General features: G+C 39.4%; 1 protein-coding gene across 3 annotated transcripts in view; it reads right to left on the bottom strand.

Moving 5' to 3' along the window:
• SHOC2 (SHOC2 leucine rich repeat scaffold protein) overlaps window positions 1–27,103 on the bottom strand; it is a 73,349-nt gene that overhangs the window by 31,428 nt on the left and 14,818 nt on the right. For all 3 annotated transcript variants that reach the window (XM_089509883.1, XM_089509885.1, XM_089509884.1), the window contains exon 2: window positions 3,966–4,930. In XM_089509883.1, the coding sequence (XP_089366009.1) occupies window positions 3,966–4,668 (703 nt within the window). In that variant the 5' untranslated portion in view covers window positions 4,669–4,930. The remainder of the gene's footprint in view (window positions 1–3,965; window positions 4,931–27,103) is intronic.

The raw sequence follows: 27,103 nt of genomic DNA, 5'->3' as shown, positions 1-27,103 counted from the left end.
CTCACCTCCCCACCTCCTCCTCAGCACCATGTGGCACCAGGAAAGGGCGCCTTCCCCTCCCCCTGGCCCAGAGGCCTAACCTCAGTCCTCCTCCTCCAAAGCTCCATCTCCTCCTTGACACTGGCCAATGGCAGAGTGGGGCTGGAAACAGGCCCGCCCCCACTCTTCTGCCATTGGCCAGCCAGCTTCAAGGGGACAAGCGCTCCTTTTTTTAGCGCTGCATGCAGGCACGCAAGCGGAGCAAGCGCAAGGTGCTTCTGGCTGCAGCCCAGGCAACTGCGGCTGCACGAAGGAGGAGGAGGTGGATGGCCGGCTGCACACATTAGCGGCCATGGCGATGGCGGCATGAGCGGGCCCAGCCACGATTTGGCGGCAACCAGGACGGGATGGGCCCAGTACAGCCAAAAACGGGATTGTCCCAGGTGCAGCCGGGATATGGCATCCCTAAATATGATTCAAGTTTCTGTCAATGTCTCATGCCCCTTCCTTTTCTCTGAATTCAACATGACCATAGCTAAGTTTTACAGCTGTCAATTTAACTTACCCTAACACTCAGCCATTTGTGTTTAATTCTCTGGTGGGCGCGCTTTACATGGACTTGAGCATACGCGCTCAAGTTGTGGGGAGTGTGTGCAGCGCAAGGGGCAGCGCATCCCATTCAAATGACTGGGGCGTGCGCCCATGGCACCTCTGCCGCTCCTGCGCCGCCGCACACGAGCCCCATTCAAATGAATGGGGCTCCAGCATAGATGGAATTTGCCTTACGCGGGGGGGGGGGGGGTCCGGAAGGCAAGGGCCCACTGTATACTATATTTATTACAAACACCTCTGCTGTGAAATTAGAAGATTAGACTAACAGCCTCAACAGACTGGCACTAAACGCCAGCCTCAGGGCAGTGTAAGGGCATGGTGACCACATACCAGCCGCCTCAACTCTGCCCCCATGCCGCCAGCCTGACAAGATGGTGGGCATCATCATGCCATGCCTTCAACACAGTGTTTACATGTGCTAGAGTGCCCTTTCTGTGGCGCAAAAAGGACCTGCTTTTTTGCAGCTTCTTTTTACGCTGTGGAAAGACCAGATCAGGGCCACGGCATGCAGTTGCTGCAGTCCCAATCTGGGGGGGAAAGGGGAGGCTAGAGGCCACTCCAAAGGGGAAGTCCATTGAGCCGCTAAGTCTAGTAAAGTTGACTAATTTCCAAATGATACACGATAGTATCGACATGAAATACTGGTGTTTTTTGCAGAAAGATTTCAGGTTGTTGTTTTTTGAAGACAGAATACACACATCTAATCCTAATTAAAGGTGAACTGAAAATTGTCTCAACCATTGACATGTGGCCCTGGGTAAAGGGAATGTCCGGAGGCATAAATTGTCTGAACTAGCATCCTCCATCTGCAGTTTATGTAGTCATCAGGAATATGTTTTTGGAGAGCTCGCAATAATGGAAATTACTACGAGAATTTACTGATGGAGTGCTGCATCAGACTCTGTTTGATCACTGTACCAGAGAAAATCAAGATGGACTGCAAAGGAGCACACCTGCCTGTGTGGGACATTTTTGAAGTGTTAGTTATCTTTATGTTCTATGAATCAAGACATCAAGCTTGCTGATTAAAAAGTTAGGAATAATGTAAGTATGTTAAGGAAAGAAGACTGCTGAAATGGATTTCTTGAAGACCACAAAAAACAGCTGCTCATTTGTTAAGAAAATATTTAAGTTGTACTGACTCTACCTGTGTGGACTTTTACACTTCATAATGCTTCTCACATTTTAATTTTACCCCCATGGAGTCTTACTTTCAGAAAACAATGGACATGTACATTAAATTTCAGCTAACCCAACAGGTACTGTCAAATAAACAAACAAGGTGACTCTGCCTAGAAAAGGCTGTCCAGCAAAATAAAAATAACCAGATAAGGTGGGCATGAGAAGCATTCAAGAGGCCAATGGTAACTCTGAAGGAAGTGGCAAGATCTGCAGCTCAGAGGAGAGATACCATCCATGGGACAAGTATCACCCAGATACTCCAGAAAGCTATTTTATGGAAGAGCGGCCACAAGAAAGCCTTTGATAAAACAAAGCTGTATCAAAAGCAGTTTGCAAAATGGTACTCTGGAAGGAACCTGGAACTGAGACAGAAGTTCACCTTCTAACAAATCAGTGACTCTAAACATATGGCCAAAGTAACACTAATTTTAAAATAAAGAACTGAATCTCTCAAATACCCCCATCAAAGCCTAGAGAGCAATCTGATTGAGAATCTGTAGCAAGACCTGAAAGCTGCTATTCATCAATGGATGAACCAACGAATACTTCCAACCAGAACTGGTGCAATTTTGCCAAGAAGAATGGAAAAACTGCAGGATCCCTATGTGCAAAACTGACTGAAATGTACTCAAAAGAATTGTAACTGTTGCCAAAGATTCTTCTAAAAATATTGACTAAGGGATAAATAATTAACTTTTTAATTTACCTTTTGTGCCACAATAAAAATATCTTCAAACATCTTGCATACCTCAGATGGTAACAAAGCTAATCAATCCATTTCAATTTCACGTTGTAATACAACAACATTTGAAAAAGCCAAAGTGTATAAGGCACTGTACAAGGTGCTTCAAAAAGGATGATGCAAAAGTAAAGCTACAGGTCTTCAGTTCTGCACCATTCTTTTTCAATCATCCTGTACTTTATGATTGCAAATTAATGAGAGATCAATTCTTCTAAAGGCTAACACAACTTCTTTTTACTTTTATATTTACAGGGATGAGTTTTCACTAAATGGTGAAGGAGGAATATAATGTGGCTCAAACGCTGGGTTGTGCTACGTTCCATGCTCTGATGTGAGTGTTAATGGCTTTCCCTGACCCATTTCAACAACTAATTAGACTGCCCCTCTGTCTGTTTATAGCCGCTACTACTACCTGCCTGTTTTATAATTGGAATTTAGATTGGAATTTTAACCTAAAGTGTTTTGCAGACTGGTTAATTTGTTGGGTTTGTAGGGAATAAGGATTGTGATTTTATGACTTTGTGCTTGTGATTGATATTTGTTTTTTGTTTGGAACCCGCCTTAATCCGAAAGGGAGAGGCGGGCTATAAATAAATAAATATATTATTATTATTATTATTATTATTATTATTATTATGGCTATGGAATGGTGCTCACTCTATCACAGGGCAACAGTTTATAGCATTTACCATTTTTCATACACATAGTATCAATCTACTTTCAAGAAATGAATTGTCTTTCAGAAGAATGTAACTATAACGCTACCTAATTACTCTTTTCACACTGGAATGAAAACAATACCTAATTAGTTTTTTTATTTGCAGATTCTGCTCCTACAGGGCTCTATGGAATCTATGGTTTGCAGCTGAGAAACTGTCCTATGCACAATGAAGCCCATTTCACAATTCCAATTAGCAGAAAAAATTACTGGGACAATGGTTGGAAAAAAAGTAAAACAATTAATTAACTGCAATGTACAGTGCACCCTCCCCTTATGTGGAGATCTGTTCCAGATCCCTCCACATAAGGGGAAATCAGCATATGCTGAAGCCTCACAGGAACTAATGGGCTTTGCGCTTGTGGCATGTGGTGGCGCGCCATAGCGCGCACCCCATTAGTTCTTCCAGGGCGCGCAACAGGCTCTTCTGGCGCGGCTTTCAGTGTATGCTGAAAGCCGCGTATGGCGTGCCTGTGTAAAACACAGGTGTGCTGTAGATGGAATTATAATATAAAATGCAGTCCTACACCTTAACAACTAAATGATTGTGTGTAACTAAGTTAATACAGTAGTACTTTCTCATTCTATAGTCTACAATTGCTGTTAAAACCAGAATATTCAGAAATGTCACCAGTGACAGACATGAGGCATCTAAACAATGATGATGTGTTTGTTTTTCCATTCTCACCCACACAGAAGCTGTAGTACAGAATTAGGAAATAAAGATCTTACCAATCTCTGCAGGTAGTTGCTTTATTTTGTTCTCCCGTATACTTAGCATGGTGAGCATGGACAAGTTTTTAATATCCTTTTCCACAGCTGTGATACGATTAAAGCGTAGATAAAGCGTGGTAAGGGAAGTTAGCCTGTACACCACTGGAGGGATTTCTCTGAGTTTGTTATGCCGCAGATCAACCATGCGAAGTTGCTTCAAGTTATCAAGAGAGTCAGGAAGGCTGGTGAGAGAATTCTCACTCAGGGCCAGTGTCACCAAATTCACAAGACAGCCCACCTCAGGTGGTAGCGACTGCAGTTTGTTTCCATATAAATAAAGTTCCGTCAATTGAGTTAACTCTTTGACAGATGATGGGAGCAGGTGTATAGACCTCTTGGCCAAGTCCAAGCGCACTGAATTTTCTTCCCGACATTTGTTTAGCTCTTTGATCACTTCAGCATTGCTGGATTTTTTACGAGCAGCTTGAGTTGGATTAGGTCGTTTTATTGTATTGTCCACTGAAAAAGCCACACCTGGCTGTGCGCTGCTGGCATCCTTCTTCCCATCTTTGGCTTCTTTCCCTTTGGTCTTAGGTTCTTTCTCTTTGCTCTCCTTCCCAAAACCACCAGAGGCCTTTGCCTCTTTCTCCCTTTCTTTTGCTGAAGACACTTTGGAGTCTTTCTCCTTACAGTCTTTTTCTTTGCCTAAATTACTACTCATGGTTCTTCAATTTAACCAACACTACGTAAGATCCAATTTGAATTTTAGTTGACAAAACTCATTCACCACCCCAAAAATTAAAATCCCTGGAATTATTCATCCACTGCTGAAAGGTCTGAAAAGTTTGAAAGACCTTGGCTAGAAGCAGCACATTTCATGGCACAGGAGCCATCTGCTACATGTTGGTTCAGAGGTCCTTTTCTCCCAGCTTCAATATCAGAAGAGGCAGCTGTAGGAACTTAGATAATCAGGGGATCTCCAACTATAATAAAGAAAGAAAAGGCAGATCTTAATACACAGTTTATCTTCTCAGACAAACATGAAAGATTTGCATTGCAAACGCATCTAAAACTACCCCACTAACATCATGGTTTTTTCTTCAAACTTTCAGGAATAAGAAAGTATAATATGATTTTCCAACAGATATTGCTAAAGAATATTAGATAGACTATATGCCCATCTATATTCTTGAATATGATTAATCTCCTGAAATGATATTACAAGAAAGTTCCTTTGTCTTCTTCTAAGATGACCTTTTCTCACTTGATAGCTCTGCAAACATCCTTCTAAAAAAAAGACTGGAAAGGTTTAGGTTGCATAGGAAATCTTGAAAAAAGGATGTAAAGGTATGTACCTTGTATAGGTAAAAACCATCTCACACCCTGTTTCAAATATTCCTAAATATTTCTCTATATCCCATCAATAGCTATTGTTAATATAAGGCTGCATCCAAGTTTGCACAAAGGGAATGTAGTTTCATAAAATAATTTCCCTCTTATATCCCATTCCATCTTCATTTTTCTTTACTCTCCTAAAAGCCTCAATAGAGGGAGGACCTGGTGAACACGGTACACAGCAACATAGGGAATGAAGCAAAAGACCTGCCAGGAGAGCCCAAAGGCCACTCTGGCTGTGATTGTATCATGATCGTGTCGAAACGGCAGCAACTGCACAGTCCACTTTCAAAGCGGGCCACTGCCACGGTCCCAAGCGAGTCACCACCAGGAGCCGGATTTAAATGGCTGCTTTTTGCAGTGGCTCCAGGCCATCTTTGGTGGCCTCAGAGCAGCTTCCACCTTTGGGGCATGTGTCATATAAATGCCATGCACACAAAGTGGCCAGAAGCCACTTCTTTTGGCCTATGTGTTTTGGGTCATAGAGAGAAAAATGAAGGGGAGAATTATCCCAAACAAGTGGAGAAAACGAGCTCTTTGTGCAAGTTTTTTGCAAGTTTCAAACTAATGCGTAAGTAATCAACACAGCTCTTCCATTTTAAGCTTGTTATTGTTTTCTAATCTTTCATCTGCCAACTATACATATTACCCACTTTCATATTTCCAACATAGATATTGCTATCTATGCTGTTTAATGAACATCCATATCAGAAGCAGAATACCACCATTAAAGTACCAGGTGCTTAGAACAAACAACAGTGAAAGGATGTCACCTTTGTTCTTTACTAGAGATGCTCCAGAGACATTTGACTGGACATTTCTGAAGATAGAATGCTGAACAAGATAAACCCTTGTCCCAATTCAACAATATACACGTAGTACCAAATTCTAGGGGGAAATTATGCAACAGGACAGAAGAATTAATTAGCTAATATGCAAGGGAAAAGCATGTTTACCAGAAAAGCTACAGTAAGAAATATATCCCCCTAGATAGAAAAAGATATATAATGTTCATTTAACTACCAGGATAATTTTAATTTATTATGTTGGGAAGAGAGAAAGAGAACCTGGTAGCATACAGGGTATCTGAGCACAGCACTTTCAAGCAACCGCATATAGCAGTAAGGATGAGTTGGAATTGGCCCTTCTATTGCACAATAACTATCCACTTTGTTATTTGCTCAGAATATCTCATAATCTATTATTGCTGTTCAATATTAAAAGATCCCCTATGTGAATACAGTGTACCGCAAAGAGAAGCAGAGAATGCAAAGTAAAAATGCATGCCTGGAATCCAGGTCCTGCTGCTACCACCACCCCACTCCCCCAAAGCCCAGGGCTATCGCATGAATGTGCACACAACAGCCTCAAGCTTCAGGAGTAGGGCACAAAAATGCCCACCTGGCACCTGGACCCCACTACTACCCCTGCTGCTACCACTACCCCCACCTCTCAAAACTTGAGGCTGCCACTACAGCCTTAAGCGTCGGTGGAGGCACTCAGTAGGGTTCAACTGCCAGGAACACAATCCTCGTGCTCCTTAGCTCATGAAGACAGGCTGAGCCGAGGTTCAAGGGGCCTTAAGTCAGTCTACACTCCTATCTCTATGGGGTAAGGAACCCGCACAAAGCACCACTTCCATCCTACAAAACAGGAGGAAAGAAGCTGTGGCAATGAGGGCAAACTCACAAATCATTGAATCCACAGATGTTAAACCCACAAAAGTTGAGGGTCAATTGTAGCACTATCTATCAACTTCCATTCACTAGCAAAACATTTGCCAGCTAATTTGGGGTGAGTAGTACTGTGTGTTAATATTCAAGTCAAAATTGATGGATATAAAGTGATTATAGAGAGGCCCATCATATCCCAACATGTGAGTTTCCACATAATACAGTAAGTGTTACTTTTTAAGTAGAATGTATGGCCATTAACAGTAGAGTCTGAATGCCCCAAAGGCACCAGATCCTGCCTGATCTTTGAAGCTAAGTAGGGTCAGCCCTAGTTAGTACCTGGATGGGAGACCAACAACGAATACCAAGTGCTGTAGGCTATATTTCAGAGGGAAAAAACTGGCAAAACCACCTTTGAGTATCCCTTGCCTAATAAAACTCTGTTAATTCACAGGGTTGCCATAAACTAACAGGCGACTTGAATTCATATACACAAATGCAGACATTAACTTCAGAACAGGAATAAAAGTGAGAGGAGACACTTATTGGGAAATGTCAAAGCATTATCACTACATTTCTATTAATATACGCAATTCCAAATATGTACACAATATTTCAAGTTCTGTCCAGATTTGCAATTCCTACATTATACTGAATACAAGCCATTCTGTCTCATGATGGCAAGTCTGTCACAAAAGGGACTGTTTATGGACAGCCCAAATTTATCAGGATGTTCACAAAAAATGTTTTTAGTCAGTATGTCTGTTTTAGATTTCAGCAAATAATCTGTAAACTAACATTCAGATATCTTTCCTTCTATTTTGCATTATTTCTCCACTGGAAAATGAAAACAGTTTCTACACCAGCCCATGTGGTTCCTCAGCACGTACATTTCTTAGTTCTTTATCACTGTTGTCATAGCAATGTGTGGTGTATTGCAATTTTGCATAATCTGTTAAATCTTGAAAGCCATAAATTGCTAGCAGCTATAGTCTTAACTCCCATCTGATAACACCCACATTACAAAAATGGTAGCACTACTGATATATTTGTTGATAAGATGAGAGTACACGCAAAGATTAACAACTTTTGGAAACCACGAGTTTAAATTAAAGACATGTTTGGTTTAAAGACACAGATTTCTTTAAATGGTGAGCAAAACTAAGGGCTGGTTCACACAATCAAAAACTGGCCTCTTTTTCTCTTTCCATGCTATATTATCCATAAGACCAGGGAACGGCTTTTTCAGTGACACTATAGAAGTTTATTTCAGGCAGATAACATAAGAATCATCATACTGAATCAGATTTATGGCCTACCTAGTCCAACGTTCTCTTCCCAAAATGAACAACTAGATTATTATGGGAAGTTCAGAAGCAAGATATGAGTGAAACAGCACCCTCCCACATATTTCATCCAGAATTATTATTATTATTATTATTATTATTATTATTATTATTATTAACCTTTATTTATGAAGCGCTGTAAACTTACACAGCGCTGTACATGCAATCTTTTTAGTTAGACGTTTCCCTGCCCTCAGGCTTACAATCTAAAAAGACATGACACAGAAGGAGAAGGGAGTGGTGGAGGGAAAGGGTAAGAGGTCCAGCAGTTCCTCTCTACCTCCGAGGCCTGGACCAAGGCAGATGGACTGGAGGGATGCAGCATTTCCCCATTATTCTTAAGCATGCTGTCTCCAATACTGGAGTTAATGTATAGGCATAATGGTAGAAGCCACTGATTCAATTATGTCCATGAATTTGTTCCATCACCATTTAGAGCTGTTCCAGTTGATGGTGATCCTTATATTTTGGGGTACCAAATGATGCAATTTAACTACAGTGGGCCCTTGGCATCTGCTGGGGTTTGGTTCCAGAACCTACTGTGGATACCACATCCCATTATATACAATAGTGTAATAAAATGGTATCCCTTCTATAAATATGGCAAAATCAAGGTTTGCTTTTTTGATATAAAATATATATATTTTCAAGCCACAGATGGCAGAAAATGTGGATACAAAAACCATGGATATAGAGGGCTGACTGTATGTGCTGTGTATGATCGTTCTTCCTCTCACCTGTACCTCCCCACCATCCAGGTAGATGATCATACTGTATATACTCATGTATAAGTCTAGAAATTTTGGTCAAAAAATTGACCCAAAACATGGGTCGACTTATCCATGGGTCAATATAAGTCCTATACTTTAACTGATATATATCACCTCCTTTCTCTGAGTAGAGCGGCAAAACGTAAGCACTAATCCATCCTGGGAGCACCTAAAAAGAAGCACCAACCATCTGTACTCTTGCATGCATCTAGCCTATAGGATGAACACAAACAATTATGCCTGCCAGAATTTTTTAAGTTCTTTGGCATCATTTTCCATTGCTTCATTTTTTTACATCCTTTGTTACATGTCCCTAAGTTTTACCCTCGACTTATCCACAGGTCATACCAAAATCCATAATTTTGGCCCTCAGACCTGCCCTCGGCGTATACATGAGGTCAGCTTATAGTTGAGTATATATGGTAAGTTCAAGTATTATGAGATAGAAAGAATTTGTTCCCTATCTAATTTTTTCCACACTACTCATAATTTTATAAACTTCCATCAGGTCTCTCCCTTACTACTCTAAAAGAAATGGCTCCAAACATTGCATTCTGAGCAAGGAGCCATTTTAACCCCTTGGTTATTTTATTCCCTATATCTGAAATTTGGTGACTAGAATCTTATATAGTACCCTAAGTGTAGTCACACCTAGGATCTAGCATCAAAGCTTTTGAATCATCTCCCAAGTTCTGTTGAAATTTGGGTTGGGGGAAAGAACAGGTTTTGTTTAAAAAAACAACAACAACCAAACCCAGGCTTTTCTGGTTTAAATGCAGGGTTTGTTTAAATCATTTTTTGCATAAATGAACATGGCTTATTATATTAATACTGGGATATATTATTTTATGTGTGAGAAAGCTTGATCAGCCGTGTTTTAATGCTTTCTAGCATTAATAATCCAAAAATTATTAGTTGTTTGATATGATTTACATCTTTTAATCTGCTTCTGAAAAGATTGGTTTTTGCCACCTCGGTGTGCCCTTGGTGCGGCTTCCGGCTGCTTTAGGGGTGTGCATCATCTAAATGCTATATCCCCAAAGCGGCCGGAAGCCATTTTATTTGGCCCATGTTTTGGGCTTTTATTTTAAAGTCATTTGGTTTCAACCTAGATTTAAGCTAAATTTTACACTAGCTAACCCTGACTGCAAGATTTAAAAAGGAAGAACATAGGTACTATTACAATACACAATATATTTATTTGTGTAATCATATACAAAAGAATAGTATCATTTGAAAAAAGAATCTACTGTTAAAATACATGTACCAGATTTACAACTTAATCCAGCATTAGTCCTAACTACAAAAAACCCAGTGAAATGAATGGAACTTAAATTAGTTCTGACTAACACATCTCATTTGTTTCAAGTGGTCTTCAAGGTAAGATAAATGTTGAATTTAGCCCTTAGACTATTTTTCTTGAATAGTTCACAGCAATTTAAATCACTTTCAGGATAATCAGAACAAATGCACACCTTAATGAATAACTCCTTCCACATTTTCCAAGGACTTCCCCTCTTCTTAGGGAATGCAATCACAATACGTTTTTCCTTCCCCCCACTCCCACTTAATGCTTTCACAAGCTTATCCTACTTCTTAAAAATATTCCATTACTTCTAAGTATGTATGAATCAAAATTATTTGCCAATTTACCACATGTTTGTATGAAATGACCTGAATAGCTCTATTTCCTATTACTTCTATTTATCAACTGAAATTTAGTTCCTAAAGCTACATTTGACCCACCAAGGTTTTCTGCCCAGTGTATGTTGCAGACATGATTGTTTTTGTTAACCTCCATACTCTCCAGGATTCAGGAGGGGCTGTTGAGATGTCTGTAGTGAACAGATAAACCCTCCAGCTATATATCACTTCTCCCTAGTTGCAAACTCAGATGTTCAAGCAAATCTGGGAATAAATTTCACGAAACACTGATCTTTCTGCATTGCTCTACTGCTTCTTAAGAGTAATGGACCCATGGAACAGGGGAATAACAGTAAAGGAAAGTGAGGGGGAAGCCATTTTAAAAAACCCGAAGTAGTAACTCTGAGAGATGTATTTACAGGTAACTTTGCAAAGAGATCATCTTGAAAACTCATCATACAACTGCCCCTGGTACTGTAATTCAAGGACAAGTAGAGACTTGGTTAGGAAAAACCATGGATCTGTTCATAACAAACTTTTACCATTTTGCATAACAAATGTCACCCAAGCTTTCAAAACTTTAACCTGAAAACAAAGGTGCAGGGATGGCACTGTTCTCACAACCCTTTATTATTCCAATTCCAAGGAATTTCTTAGGCACAAATTACTGATGAAAGTACTGTGATATTTTTTTTTCCAGTCTTAGGGCAGCCCAGCTTTATTAGAAAAGAGGTGATTAAATACTATTGCAGAAAAGCATTCAATAGAATGCTGCTATTTATGGGAACCCCACAGCTTCCTAAGAACACAAAACCAAAAATAAAAACATTCAGGCTGCAGTTCCGTATCTGCACTTATCTGGGATTATTGTTGTTGTATGCCTTCTAGTCATTTCCACCTTATGGTGACTCTAAAGTGAACTTATCACGGGGTTTTCTTGGCAAGATTTTTCAGAGATCGTTTGCCTTTGCCCATCTCAGAGTCTGAGAGTGTGACTTGCCCAAGGTCGCCCAGCAGCTTTTCATGGCTAAACAGGGATTGGAACCCTGGTCTCCAGAGTCCTAAGACAATGCTCACACCACTACATCACATTGGCTCTTCGGTCCCATTAAACTTAGTGAAACTTACTTCTGAGTCAACAGAATTCTGCTTTTACTGTACTTATGTGTCATTCCTTTACTTTCCTAGTTTATCTTCTAAAAACTGTCTAATTCAACTAGAAATACTTTCACCAGAGTTAGTTCTGGCTTGCAAGTATTGTAAGATATTTTTTCCCACAATTATATACCCAAAAATCACCAGGTTATACTTCTCAGAAAGTAAAGATTAATAAGAAACAAGGAAATGCTTCCAGCTCATGTCTGAACAAGAAAAGGAGAGTATCCATGCATTAATATAAAGAAAAGAACAGAAGCTGACACAACAAAAACTGACACACCCCTTCATGTCTATATTCCATTTGGGCGTTTAAAAAATAGGAATACTAATGTAAGACTTTAAGACAGATTTTCTAAAAAAAAAAAAAGGAGAAGAAGAAGAAGCACTATTAATGCAACTGTTTTTGGAGATCAACACATTTTATAATACATTTGTTAGTATTTAAGGTACCAGAAGACTCTTTACTGATTTGCTACAAAAGACCCACATAGTTTATTCTTCTGGAAATTGTTTCAGTTGTTAAATTTAACTTAAAATACATAGCAATTTCAGTTCTTCTGGGAAATTTTTTATTTTAAAGTTTCTGTTTTGAGAACCAAATGAATAATCTTTACAAAAATGCTAAAATTCTGCCTTTGTATGTATTATATTTTTTCAAAGTTCAGAAATCCATATAATTTTCAGAAAGTTACTTCATCCTGCTACACATCACAACAATCAGCTACAATTAACATAAATAGATTGAGTCTCCCTTATCCAAAATGCTTGAGACCAGAGGTATTTTGGATTTTAGACTTTTTTTTTATGTCGGAATACCAGGACACATATAATGAGATATTTTGGAGTTGGGAGCCATGTTTAAACACAAAATTAGATTGTAAGCCTGCGGGCAAGGAACCGTCTATTATCCCCTCTGCTGTAAACCGCTCGGATTCCCAGTGATTGGGCGGTATATAAATAAATCCTATTATTATTATTATTATTATTATTATTAAATTAATTTTTGTTTCATACACTCCTTATACATGTAGCCTGAAGGTGTAATTTTATACAATATTTTTAATAATTCTGTGTACTGAATACAATTTGTATACACTGCACCATCAGAAAGCAAAGGTGTCACTCTTTCAGCCACCCATGAAAATAGTTTTGGTTTTTGGAATATTTTGGATTGAGAGACTCAAAATCTTGCCAAGAAAAACCTGTGATAGCTTTGTCTTAGGATCACAGTAAGTCAAAAATTATCTGAATGCACACAACAACAAATAAATTAAATAAAAGAATAGGCCCAGTTTGTCCCTTTTTCCTGTTTTTCATAGTGCAGTAGGCAACCATATAATTTCACATTTTATGTTACACAGCCTTGAAGACAAGCACTCCAAGCTTACCTCCAGGCAAGACACATCATTGCCTTGCAACTATGAAATTGAAAGTTTTTTCTCTCTCTCTCTCTTTCTCTCTCTCACACATATTTCCAGAAAAGAAACAGCTAAATTATTATCTCCAAACCAAGAATTCTCCATTCTGAAGAATACATGTTGGATGGGGAGACAGAGACTGAAAGAGATTTATATGCTGCCTTGAGAAAGGATTTGGTTATTTAGGTCTTGGGGCTGGCACGGCTGGTCCTCTTTTTCTCTGTGTGAGAGGATAAGCAACAAGAACACAAAAAAGAAACCAAATCAACTTTTGCTTCCTCACTCAGCTAAATACACACACACACACACACACACACACACACACACACCAGAATTAGCTATGCCTTCTCTTTCTGTTGTTCTCCCTCAGCAGGAGAAGAGAAAGGGAAAGGAAAGCGGAGGGTTACCCCAGGCTATTTTGTATCTTAATTCTGTCTCCTATTGTATTGGGTGGCCTTTCTCTCCCTGGCTCACCCAAATGCAGCAGACTACAACTCCATTACACCCAGCCAGCATGGTCAACTGCTGCAATTGTTGGGTACCTCTGCAACTGCAGTCTAGGACGTCTAGAGGGTAAAGGACTGGAGCAGAGTGCCACATGCCACTGTCCACAAATTTGAGATAGGTATCTTCTCTACTGCTTCCTCTAATTTAGAAACATTTCTAACAGTGCAGAGCCCTGAATCACTCAACTGGAGACTTCCTCCACAACTGTACAAATAATTGTGGCTCCAGCCCAGAATGGCTCATCCTCCTTAAAACCTTCTTGCTGGCTTTCATGAGCAGCACATCTTTTTACACTTCACCTTTGGTATTACTAATTATTTTTTAGTAGTGTGTGGGTTTGTTTTGGCCTGACCACTGTAATCGTCAAGTGAGTTTTTACACTGCCTTTAAAATTCTGTCTTTATTGATGCTGTATACCACCTTTAGCCTCCCAATGTGGTATGGAAAGGTTTTTAATGAAGGTGTGACAAAACAAGTGGTGTCATGATAAACTCAGCAATATCAAAAAAGAAATCTCATTTGAGGTGCATCTGAGGGTTTAAAAATCTTTTCACAACAGATTCTTCTAAGACTGTCATGATGTATCACATTTTAAAACATAAAAAATGTGTTCAATGACATTTCTACTGTGGGAAAGGGGGAGGGCAATCAAGATCTCTTACCATATGCCAGTTAGATATTTCGTTCTTCAGAACATTCAAGTGTTGCAAAAATGTAACAATCATATTTCTGAACAACCAACATCTTCCACAGTCTAATCCAATGATTCCCAAACTTTGGTGCTCCCGGTGTTTCAGGCTTCAATTCCCAGAAGCCCTATCCAGCTTGGCAAACGGTAAGGAATAATGGAAATTCCAAAAATCTGGAAGAGACCAAAGTTTGGGAACCACTGCAGTCTAATCAATTACAACTCTAAGGATAAAACTAAACTCATTTTATTTTCATCTACCATATATAATATAGTTTTTAGATTTCTCAATTAGACAGAATGAAAATAAAATTGCATTTTAAACCACAGGATAGCAGAACACATGACTCTATTAAAATTACTAATACAGATTACTATGCCAGGCAATTGGCATTGTTCTAATCCAGGCAATTGATAGATAGGTATGTTCACAGAAATCCCCCTACAGTGTGAAAAACCCATATGCCAAGGGGACCCTCTATGAACTAGGCAAGAACACAGACATAATAAAGAAGCATCTCTAGTCAGAGGCTGGACATCTCCTTACACTACCTAACAGGAAGGAAAAGTTAGTATAAACCCCAGTTATGCCATCCATGCCCCTCCTGCTCCCAAACACAATTGTGTTTGTACTGCAATGGATCAGCACAAGAACTTGACTGGGGTTGATCTCAAGATTACAATACAACTTTAATGATCACTGCACGACAGCATATACTGTATATCTTCATGTATAAGTCTAGGAATTTAGGTTAAAAATTGACCCAAAAACTTGAGTCAACTTATCCACATATCAATGTAAGTACTGTACTTTAACTCTTATTTTTTTAAAAAAAGAACCATCCTCTAGTGAAAGACAAAGATTGTAAACTGTCCTAGAAACAAACACCGCTCTACTCTCATCCATCCAGCCTTCCGGGTGAGCACAAACAGTTATGCCTGATCAAATTTTGTAAGTTCCTTGGCATTGTTTTCTCTTGCTTTGTTCTTTACATGCCTAGTTCTGTACAACCTACATTTTGCCCTCGACTTATTCACAGGTCATATCAAAATCCATAATTTTGGCCTCAAAACCTGTCCTCAACTTATGCATGAGGTCGACTTATAGTTGAGTATATATGGTACATTTAGCTGATTACAATGTAATAACCATATTTAAGCCTCGAGAATATCAGCTTTCTTTAAAAAAACAGATCTACCTTTATTGTGTGATTTAACATTTGTAAAAACACTTTGGAAAATGTCGAGCAATTCACACTTTCTTAGTAATCTTTACAGTGACCTTGTAAGATAAATCAGTATCAGGACACCACAAATATTACTTGCATTGAATTCTGATAACCACCTGCTCTTATCTGCTGCACCAAAAGAAATACCTGTGGCTTTCCAAGCCTCATGGAAAACTCTGAAGTGGTGGTTATATCTTTCAGTTTGTGCTAGAAATGAAGCAACCGCCAATACACACTCTATCTCTCTCGCACGTGTACACACACACACTGTCACACACGAATACATGAAGATAACTTGAGGAAAAGACACAATCTCATTTATATTACACATCAGTCTGTGCAGGCCTCACAAAGAGTGAAAGATAGCTGCACTAGTTCTTACCTACTCCAAAGTTGCTGCAAAAAAGGTTCTATGTGATGATGATATGAGGAACAGGATGTGTTGGCAGCAATGACAAATAAATAGCAAGTGGTTAAAAGTCTAGCAAGATCATATCCACATACACTTGGTTGTGCATGTGTGTATGCATATATGTCTGTGGGGAAGTGTTGGCTTAATATCGTTCCATGACAAGGAGCTGAATCAAGCTGATTTGAACCAAGGATATTTGACTCACTCACATTATTCTGACTTGCCCCATACTTGACAATAATATTATACCACCTCTCTTCTGATGCAGAAATTTATCATGTTCTAAAGATTTGTATGGTGTAGTTTGAGTGTCTGTCTGAGACCAGAGACCAGGGTTCGAATCACAGCTCAGTCATTGAAGCCCACTGGGTAAACTTAGTCACGTCACATTCTCTCAGCCTCGCAGGGAGGCAAACTAGCACTCTGAACAAATCTAACCGCCAAAACCTTGTGACAGGTTCAACTGACCAACTGACAGAGATGGAATAGTAAGTTTGGACCATTAGTACTTCCTTTATTCTTGGTCTTTGTACAGTTGCTGAGCTATTTATTATTTCAAATTAATTTCTGAAATAATTTTTAATTTTTGTAACTCAGTAAAATGCATATGTAAGAGATGTAAGTAGTAATGAAACACTTTCCAAAATTAAAAGGAAATTGGTGGTAGTAACCAATGTAACAGCTACTTTCCAATAGTCTGAATGTATTTACATGTATGTGCACTATAAAATTAAGGCTCCTTACACATCTGTCACTTGGTTATCTCATAAAAAGGATAACTCTAACATAATATTTGTAGAGTTTACAATGAGTATATGTGGCATTTTACCAATAATGACACACCTTCTACGCTTATTTATAAAAAGATGGAATAAAAAATAGCACACTAATAGTCCTGAGGTTAAATTTATAATGAAAAATTTGCCATAGCTTGTAACACTTCTATTTAGGTAAAATATAAGCACAAAGATGATGTTGAAATCCAAGAACCCACAATGTTTCCAGTGCTTTCTACTAAAAACTATACAAATGTACAAATATGGAATAAGAACTCAACTTTCTGGGTTTGAAAGAACAGACATCACAAGAACCAATGGACCTATGTCCAAATCTACTGTTTCATTGTAAAGCAAGATCTGAGATAAGAATATTTTTAAAGGAATTAGCAAGTCAGAACAAAATAGAGTTGCCAGGAAAGCAAAAGCCCCAACTGCATTAAAAAAACCCAACTACATTACTGGTATACTGCTAGCGTCTAACGTCAATAAGAGAAACAAGATCTTAACTAAATATACCTGTTGGAGACTGTCTGTACCAAGGGTGGGCAACTGGTGAAATAGTGCGGCCCAATTTACATGCCCCCAGCCAGCTATACAAGCATGCCAAAAGCCCCAGATTCCCTCCTCCAAATACATTATTCTCAGGCAATTTTTCACCCCCCCCCCCAAAGCTCCCAAATTGCTCAAAAAAATTGCTCAAGTTTTTATTTCAGACTATTTTGGCTGATTTTTTATTTCTTAGTATGCGGTAGGGTTGAGGAGAGCAAACCCACCGCAATTTTGCTGCTGTTCTGAACCATTGATGGTCTGTCATGCCCAGCCTGGAGGACGGCTTGGAGGACTCAGAGGATGAGCTAGAGCCCCTGGAACCTGAACCTGTAATGGAGGAGCCAGAGCCCCTGGGGCTTGAACCTGTAATGGAGGAGCCAGAGGCTGGCCCTAGTTCTGCTGGAGCAGAGTCTATGGCCCCTCCAGAGATTCAGCAGTCAAGTTTGCCTGGTGCCGAGGCTGTGGACATGGAGGAGGATCTGGGCAGTGTGCCTACCTTCAATGAGCGTCGAGCAGAAAGAGAGGGCCTTCGAAGATCTCGGAGGCTTTATCAGAAGCGTCTTCGTAATCAGACACAGCTGAAGGCCGGCTCCTTGCCTTCTTAAGCACCTGGAGCATGTGTGGTTCTTTGCCAGTGGATATCTGACTCTTTTAGAGGAAAGACCCTGTCTCTGGCTCCTTTGGCTTCTTGTCTTGACTACCCGGAAACCTTGACCTTGGACTGCTTTATCGACCTGCCTATCTGTTGCCCTGAACCTCGGACCGTCTGACAATTCTCTTGGTAATCCCTTTTGGTAGAACTACTGTGAATCTCCAGGACTGTGTAGCTTACACTGACTTTGCTGTGCTGGGAGGGGGTTTGTTTGTTTGAGAACTAGCTGCCTTATCAGCCCTTTGGCTGCTTTCCCGGACATGGTCTGGGATGAAAACTAAAACCTTAGTCTGAGGGCTTCAGGGCCTCCTTCCCAACTGGAGGAAACCCACTGAATCAATGTTATTTATCTATATCCAACTGATGCAAATGTTCCATTCTAGTTGGGAGTAGCAACTAAATTTAGGTCTGTATGGCCTTTGTTCCATCATACAAATATTCCTGTTCCAATTCAGGCAAAGTATTCAAAGTATGTTACTGGAACTTTTCTTTTCAGAATGACATTCATTTAGTACTACATCAATACAAAATTGTTGCCTGCTACAAAATTATTTCAACACAGCTCTCATAAAATTCAATGCCACACACATATTAGGAATGCATTATAATTCACCAAATAGCACGAAGAACAAAATGGATGCCACACAGTCTCTGAACATTGTGTAGTAGTTTGAGTTGGACCAGGATTCTGGGAAACCAGGTTTGAAATCTCTGCTCATCATGGAAACCCAGTAGGTAGCCTTTTGGCCAAGTGACACTTTCTCAGTCATAGAAGAAGGTAACAACAAGCCACTTCTGAATAAATCTTGCCAAGAAAACCCTATAAGAGGATTGCAGTAACTCAGGGTTGACCTGACAGATCATAACCAACTACAACATAGTCCCTAGAAAAAACTACAGGATCATTTTGGATCTGCCTCCCTGAAGGCAGACAAAGAGGTCTACCCTCAGATGGGGAGATCTAACCTCACTTACTCCAACCCAGGTTCCATGAGTACTTCCATAAGCCTTACATCTATGCTGTGACAGTGGGCAAAGCAGGGAAGACTATGGCCCTGCAGCATCCAAAGCCTTCCAGTCTCCAAATAAGCTCATTAAGCCTGAGACAAAAGGAGTTTACCCAAGAGCTCATGCAAAACAATCAAAAAATAAAAAATCCCTCCCTCTGCTTGAAATGGGAAGGAAATAGTTCAACATAAAAACAAAACCAAATGAGGAAGTGTAATATAAACCAAACAGAACCTCCCTCTTTTCAGTCCTCCTAGCACAACCAAGCTGGCCTTTTCATCTGCCTTCATAGCTGCTCTCCATGCTATGCTGGATTGCTATGACAAAAACCAAATGAGGTATAAATAAAAATCTACAGTAGAGTGTTGTCTTATCAATTTTATGGAAGATAAAAATGTTTATAGTAATATTTACAGATTTTTATTCAATATTTTAAATAATGAATATGCTAAAAATATTGAATATGCTAAAAATCATAGGCTGGATCTAAGGATAACTGAGAAAATCACTCCACTAGGGGGTGGTTTTTTAAAATTAATTTGCCCAGTTTGCATTCATCTCCCCTGAGTGCAGAACCAAATGCCATTTTGTTCAAAAATCCATATGCTTCTCAGCATGCAATATGCTGTTGAAGAAATAATGTACAAAGAACAGTACAATTTTAAAATGTAAACTACTTATTGACTAAAATGTATATAAATATAAAAAGGGCATATATGAAAATTGAGCATAAAATATTTACAAACCTCTGTGTTGGAACTAGCACCAAAAGAGATTCTAGATCAGAGCCTTATTGAGCACAGGCTCTACAAATGTGTACTTCTTGGCCAAAAAGTTGCAGAAATGGGATCTTTGCATCACCTTCACACTGATTTTTCTATAACTTTTTGGTGTAAATCCCTCATGCTGGCCAAAGTCCAACATGCTGAAATTCAACACATTTATCAGAGTAATTCCAGGGTCCTTGCCCTACAGTTTAATTAATTATAATTGTAGCCCTACTTATAACAAAAACTTCTTTACTATGCAATTTACCATTTTTGAACATTTATTTTTAACCACTGATTATGTGTAACTTGTTGTTGTTAATATTCGGCAGTTATTTGCAACATTGCAAATACCAGTTTGTAAGTATATGTAGGCTGGACCTGAACTATAAACTACATTTGAGGTTCACAATAAACTTCAGAATAATGTTTGAGAACAAACAGAATGGAGTAAAGAAAGCAAACATGACAAAGCGAGGAGTACCAGATCAGAGTGGATGAGAAAAACCAGTTGACAAAGAAAGACAGACAACACAGAGTATCTAAGAAGTACAAAGACACTGTCTAACCAGTATAAACACAATTATTAAACAGTATTTCACTAAACTGTTCCAAGCAGCTTGTAGGAGCAAAACCAAAAAAAAAATATGCAGTTCAAATGCAGTCTTTTCACTGTACATATTAACATGATACTTAAGGATCCTGTTGGTGCAGTGTTTAAATGCTGGTACTGCAGCCATAACACTGAAAGTTTGATACTGGAAGAGGGCTCCAAGGTCCACTCAGTCTTCCATCCTTTCAGAGGTTGGGGGCAATTAGCTTACACACTGTAAACTGCTTAGGGAGTGCTAGTTCACTAATAAGCGGTATAGAAATGCATTTCATAGAATCAGAGTTGGAAGAGACCCCAAGGGCCATCCAGTCCAATCTATTCTGCCATGCAGGAAGATACAAAGCACCCCTACTTGAACAGCAAAACCCAAGAAACCCTCATTTTAGTTAGCCATTTCTAAAAAAAAAAAAATGAAATTGAAGTGTGTTCCCCAAAGGATCTCTTATGTTTTGATCATGGTGTCTCTCCTGCCAGGTAAGTATAGGGTATCTTATGTTTTAACTGATCAAAATTCAGCCTTAGGCTCGCTGATTTCTGTGTGTATGTGTGTGCCCATGCTCATCATGTATTTATAATTAACAGGGAAATTAAATTTTTGGTTTTCAGAGAAAGAAGCTTATTGAGGGCTAGCAGTGTTGGCTATGTACAGTAGCAAAATCCAACAAAATCCAAAATTCACTGTTGAGGCTGTTAAACCCTCCACTTCTGAACAGAGGTATGGCAGTCCCAAGAAACTCAACCCTCCACATTTGTTGCTTTGACTTTTGTGGATTTGATTATTCACATATTTTATTAATATGTTCTCTCTAGGAATATCTAGGTCCTACAGCACAGCTCTATGGTCAGCTTTAAGCAAAAGTTGCACTGAAGGACCCAGAGTTTCCTAAAGAGAACACTCCATTAGGCATTTGTAGCTCCTCCAGCACAATTCTATGGCCAATATCTGGCAGATGTTGGTCACAGAGTTGCACTGAAGGACCTAGAGATTCCTGGCGAGGTGTTCTCTCAAGTAAAAACACAGTGTTTTTATTTGCAGTTTTTCCACATTTACAGGGGTCATGTGCCCTTAACCCCAGTGAATGTGGAGGGACGAATATACAGATTTGTGGAACCAACATTAAATAATAATAATAATAATAATAATAATAATAATCAAGCCACTACTATAACCTTATTCAAATACATGTATTCGTGTACAAGGCCACAGTTTTCAATGGCTTGCAAATTATCAAGCCCTATCCCTGCTCAGGGTGGATTTGATTTAAATCATGATTTAAATCAACATGTTGGAGATTACAAAAAAAATAATCTCAACAAATACAAGGATAACCTTTAAAATGAATTTATTAATACTATAAACAATTCTAAAAATGAGATTGGGTATTCCAATAATGGAGACCAAATGAAATGCCACAATGAATTTGGGAAAGTAATAATGTTATTAATTCTTACAAAACTGCCATCCAGAAAGCCTGAATATTACGATACTTTAAATAAATATTTGACTATTTCTTCAAAGATGGTGGACAACTAACACAGTGAGCCCTCCACATTTGCTGGAGTTAAGGGTATAGGACTCCCACAAAAGTGGAAAATCTGCAAATAAAACCCCCTAAAAAAAATTTTAATCTGGGAAAATACCTCTGCAGGATTCTCTAGGTCCTCCACTGCAACTCTATCTGCCAGAAGCTGACTACATAATTGTTAAAACGCTTTTGATGTTGCGCAGCGCATGAGGCAACACGTCAACATTTGGCACCAGATTTTCCACCTTCGTGACTGTAGTCAGCAGCTTGTGAGCTGGAGAAACACCTCTCCCTTTCTTAATGAGCAAAGAGACATTGTAAACTTCTCTCAGATGAGGCTTTTATTCTTAGAACAAGTTCCACTGTGTACAATAATATATACATCGACATCATCCAGTAGTAACAACCCACTCTGAGGAAAAGTGCTCATTACTACTCTAGCAAAGGCTCTTTGAGGATTCACAAAGAGTCCAGCCATCCTCCTGAGTGACTTTTCAGACTGGTGGCATTCTACAGTACTTACAGCACTTGCTGACTATCCTTTTGATGTCACTTCCTGTTTAAATGGCTCACAGTAACCCTTTAATACCTGGTTACTATTAAAACCCACATTGTACATTTTCCTTGTGACTCTATATCCCAACAAGAATTGCACTAGAAGACCCAATAATGCCTAGAGAAGTCTTCTCTCTAGGAATCACTAGATCTTCCAATGTGGCCTCTGGCAGATGTTGACCACACTTGCCCTGGAGAAACTAGAGATTCCAAGGCGTGTTACAGATGCACCTATAGTACATCCCCAGGACGTATTAGGGTTAGGAAGGGGTGTCACTTCCTGATGCTCCTAACCCTAGTATGTATTGGGTCCGTACAAAATGGTGGTGCCCGTTCCACACAGGCGCCGCCATCTTGACGTGGACACATAGCATCCACATGTCGCACCCCGGATGTGACACCACGAGTGCGCGAATAGCGCCTCGTGGCGTCACATCCAGGGCGCAAAAAGAAGTGCCATTTTGGGGCTTCTTTTTGCTCAGCAAGGGAGCCGCGCGGTTTGGTCGCTGCAGCTCCCTCATGGAGCAACCGGCGGCACTGGCAGACCACTGCTTTTAGGCGGTCTGTGCGCGCCCTAGATGTGAATAATCATAACCATAAAAGTCAATGCTACAGATGCGGAGGGCTGACTGTATAGCTAATTTCAGTCCTCTATGAAAAACAAGGGTACAAGTGAATCAGCAGATTTTGCTGTATTTAATTGTGAAAAAGCTGAATTAAGCTAAACAATCAAGTGAATAATACAAAATGATTCCAAAAAAAATTCTAGCTGCAATGCAGCACACTTTAATATTTTCCTCTCCAGATCAGCAAGCAAATACACTTGAAATCAGACGCCCATTATTTAATTCAGGTTTCCCCAATCTGGGACTTTTCAGATGTCTGGATTACAATTCCAAAATCGCCAACACTTTCTGGTCATGCTGGTTTGTGCTGATGGATATTCATCATTGAGGATACCAGCATGAAGAAACCTAGTTCAAGTTGGTGTTAACCTCAAATTTAATTTGAAGTATTATTCCATGAAACATTAGGCAAACCTAAATCAGGGACGTAGCTAGGATTTTAGGAAGGGAGGGGTCCAGACTAAGTGCTACCATTATAATGGGGCTTGGGTATAGCGGCGCAGCAGCATACACCATTCATTTTTCTAATGGAAGGGGGGGTCCGGACCCCAAGAACCCCTCCCCCCTTGGCTACGTCCCTGCCTAAATAAGTACAGAGGAAGCTGTGATGTGTGTGACAAACAGCAGATATTTTTTCTTTAGGCCAATTCATGCGAAAGAAAAGAAAAACTGATAGCAAACTATGGCCTGTTACAGACTGCCAAAATAAAGCTGCTTCGGGTCTCTTTGGAGGTATGCTATTTAAACGATGCATGCATCCTAAGAATGCGGAAGCTGCACCAAAGCTGCACTCCAGTGCTTAGGAATGGAGTGTGGCTTTGGCGCGACCTCCGGACTCTTAGGACCCATGCATCATTTAAATAGCATACCCCCAAAGAGACCCAAAGCAGCTTTATTTTGGCAGTCTGTAACAGGCCAATAACTTTATATTGCTAGTGTGGGTTGAAAAATACCATCTGCTGCAATTAGTTACTTCTCCTATTCTGTAGTAGGAACATTTAACTTCTTGGTACTAAATTTTATATCTGGCATCCAGTGCAAATATATTTATTCAAATCAAGCACATTAATCAAATCTAGACAGAGCTGAATGTCAATCATAAATATCAGAACAAAATAGGGAACCTCTTGTTCCATGTTTCTGTAATTTCACACTTGATTTTATTCATGTAGTCAAGCAGCATGATATATCACCATAGAGATTGATTCACAAATGCATGGCCCAAAACATATGGGACACAGCTGAGAACACAAAATCCAATCCTTTACTCTAGGTGTTAAAATTCACCATGAGCAGGCTTAACCCCTATCCAAAAGGTGTCCCTGAGTGCACACTTTTACTTTCCCATGCAGGAATGAATGACCACCATTCTCTGATCTGAGGGAAATTAAAGTGCTACATTTGAAACCTTAGGCAGGGTGAGAATGACTTATACATTACTACTAAAAGGAAGCCTATGAGAGAGACAGAGAGAGTGAAAGAGCAGTACCCCTTCTTCTGAAGGCAGCAATTATGTATTTCCTTGCTCTCTCCACAAAAAGCCAGATATGAAAGCAGAGGAGGAGGAAACAAACTGGAATATGCTGATGCATACAAATAATTTGCACACACAAAATGTACAAAGGGTCAATTATGCTTTAGGAAAAGTCCTCAAAACTATGAGAAAATGTTTGAGGTTCATCAAGTGCATTAAGGAAAGAAGGGGTATGCATGGGATTCAACTGTAGGTCCCATGGTTTTATTATGCATCTTTGTATGATATGATCACTTATGGGTATGTCTCAGTGCTGGTATTTCCTAGCTTAATTAAACTTCTTCAAACCTTGGTAAATGTATTGCCCACCAGAGCTGTTTGACGAAGTTAGCCATGTTCCCCATTACATGTCACTGTCTCCCTGAAATCTTCCAAGTACAGATTAGATCCCTTCAAACTGAAGAGGTTGTAATCTTCTTTGTCAAGATGGGAGATCAGGATATTCAAGAAGGCAGGCTCACATGGAATGTGGTGCTTCTGAACAAGAAATATGCTGTTTCCTATATAAAATACATTGTACAGGCAAATAGTATTACAGTGGACCCTTGTTATATGCTGGGGTTTGGTTCAAAGATCCCCTGTGGATAACAAAATCCGTGGATGCTCAAGTACCATTAAATATAATGACATAGCAAAATGATGTCCCCCAAAAAATGGAAAATCAAGGTTTGATATTTGAAATTTATACTTTTTTTGAACATTTTTAAACCATGTATGCTTGAATCCGTGTATAAGAAGTCCATGTATAAGAAGGGCCGACTGTATTACGTTGAGTCTCCTTGTCCAAAATACATGGGATAAGGTAGACTCAACCTGTACTTCCTGTATTTTTCAAATCCGATTTTGCTGTCAAAATAAGGAAGGCAAGTATTAAGTATTATTACACAACATTAACATAGCAGCACTCTAGGCCACAGTGCTGTGTACACTAGACAAGACTTTAACAAACCTGCAGAATGTTTGCTATATAATCCCACTATGCCTTTCCTGGAACATTTTACTGCCATTATGCACCACAGACCAAACTTTAAAAGATTTCACTTTGGTTTTCATTTTAACCCAATTAAAGAATTTGTGATAAAAATACTGAGCACTTCAAAATGATGTTGAAGATGACTTCAAGATGAGCTGAACCTGCAGATGTAACAAAATTTAAGTTTTCAAGGTAAGGTTTTATAGTAACGTGCTTTACCTGCATAATTTGTTATAATTACTATATAGTTTTATATTTTATCATTCCTTAGATTGTATGCCTCTAGCAGGATTTAATGTTTTGAATTGACTGTATTTATAAAGCGCCATGTAGACTTATGGTGCTATACAAATAAACGATGAGGAGGAGGAGGAGGAGGAGGAGGAGGAGGAGGAGGAGGAGGAGGACTGTCTTTTGCAGAACAGTTGGGAACAGGTGTCATTTCAGCATACAGTTTAAGAAATATACTAAAGGTTACAAGAGCCTTTCAGTCTCAGCCGATAACTGTTTACTAAAAAATGGAATTCACTCCCAGCTCAAATGTAAACAGGACTGCAGTCTGTCTTTTGGGTACAGATTGTACCTACCAGTAGTTGAGAGCATTTTTACACTACCATAGAGAGACTCCAAATTAAAATCTGAGATGCAAATGTGTATTATCATTTCAAAAGCCACAAGTAGGACCTGACCCATGAAACTTGTATTCTGCCACTAATCAATTTGTCTTACAGACTGGAAACCAAATTGACAGCTTTTCCCAGGAATCCCACCATGACAGACCTTTCAGCACACACAGCTCGTCTGTATGTGCAAAACAGTGAGCCCTCAGTATCTGCAGAGGGTTAGTTCCACGATACTACCCACACTAAAAATCACGGATGATCAAGTCAGTATTTAAAATCTAAAATTATTCTACTCTCACACTCTTCCTTCCCACCATAAAGTTCACCAGATTTTAAGCCCCTCGACCTCATCCTTTCCACCATGAAATCTTCACCAGATTTTAAAGCCCTTGCTCTCCTTTCATACCACAAAGCCTTAACCAGCTTTTAAAGCTCTCAATTTCTCCCTTCCTTTGGGTATCCTCTCTTAATAACGCAGGCTGGACTAGAGCAAGGACGGGAAATGTGTTGTCTTTCAGAAGTCATAAGACTCCAAATGCCATCAGTCCTAGGCAGAATAGTTAATGGTGAAGGTTGAGGAGAATTTCATGTTTTAAAAAAAAACAACTGAAAGGCTTCATGTTTTTCGAGCCTGTTCCTCAAAAAAAAAAAAAAGCTTTCTCCAGTACTGTGTGATATTCCAAACTTTGTGCAGCATATACAACACAACTT

This window comes from Sceloporus occidentalis, unplaced genomic scaffold (genome assembly GCF_023333645.1).
Source record: "Sceloporus occidentalis isolate IW3139 unplaced genomic scaffold, rSceOcc1.0.p SCAF_2, whole genome shotgun sequence".
NCBI lineage: Eukaryota > Metazoa > Chordata > Lepidosauria > Squamata > Phrynosomatidae > Sceloporus > Sceloporus occidentalis.
Note: the sequence above shows the minus strand (reverse complement) of the source record. Positions and strands in the feature narration are given on the sequence as shown.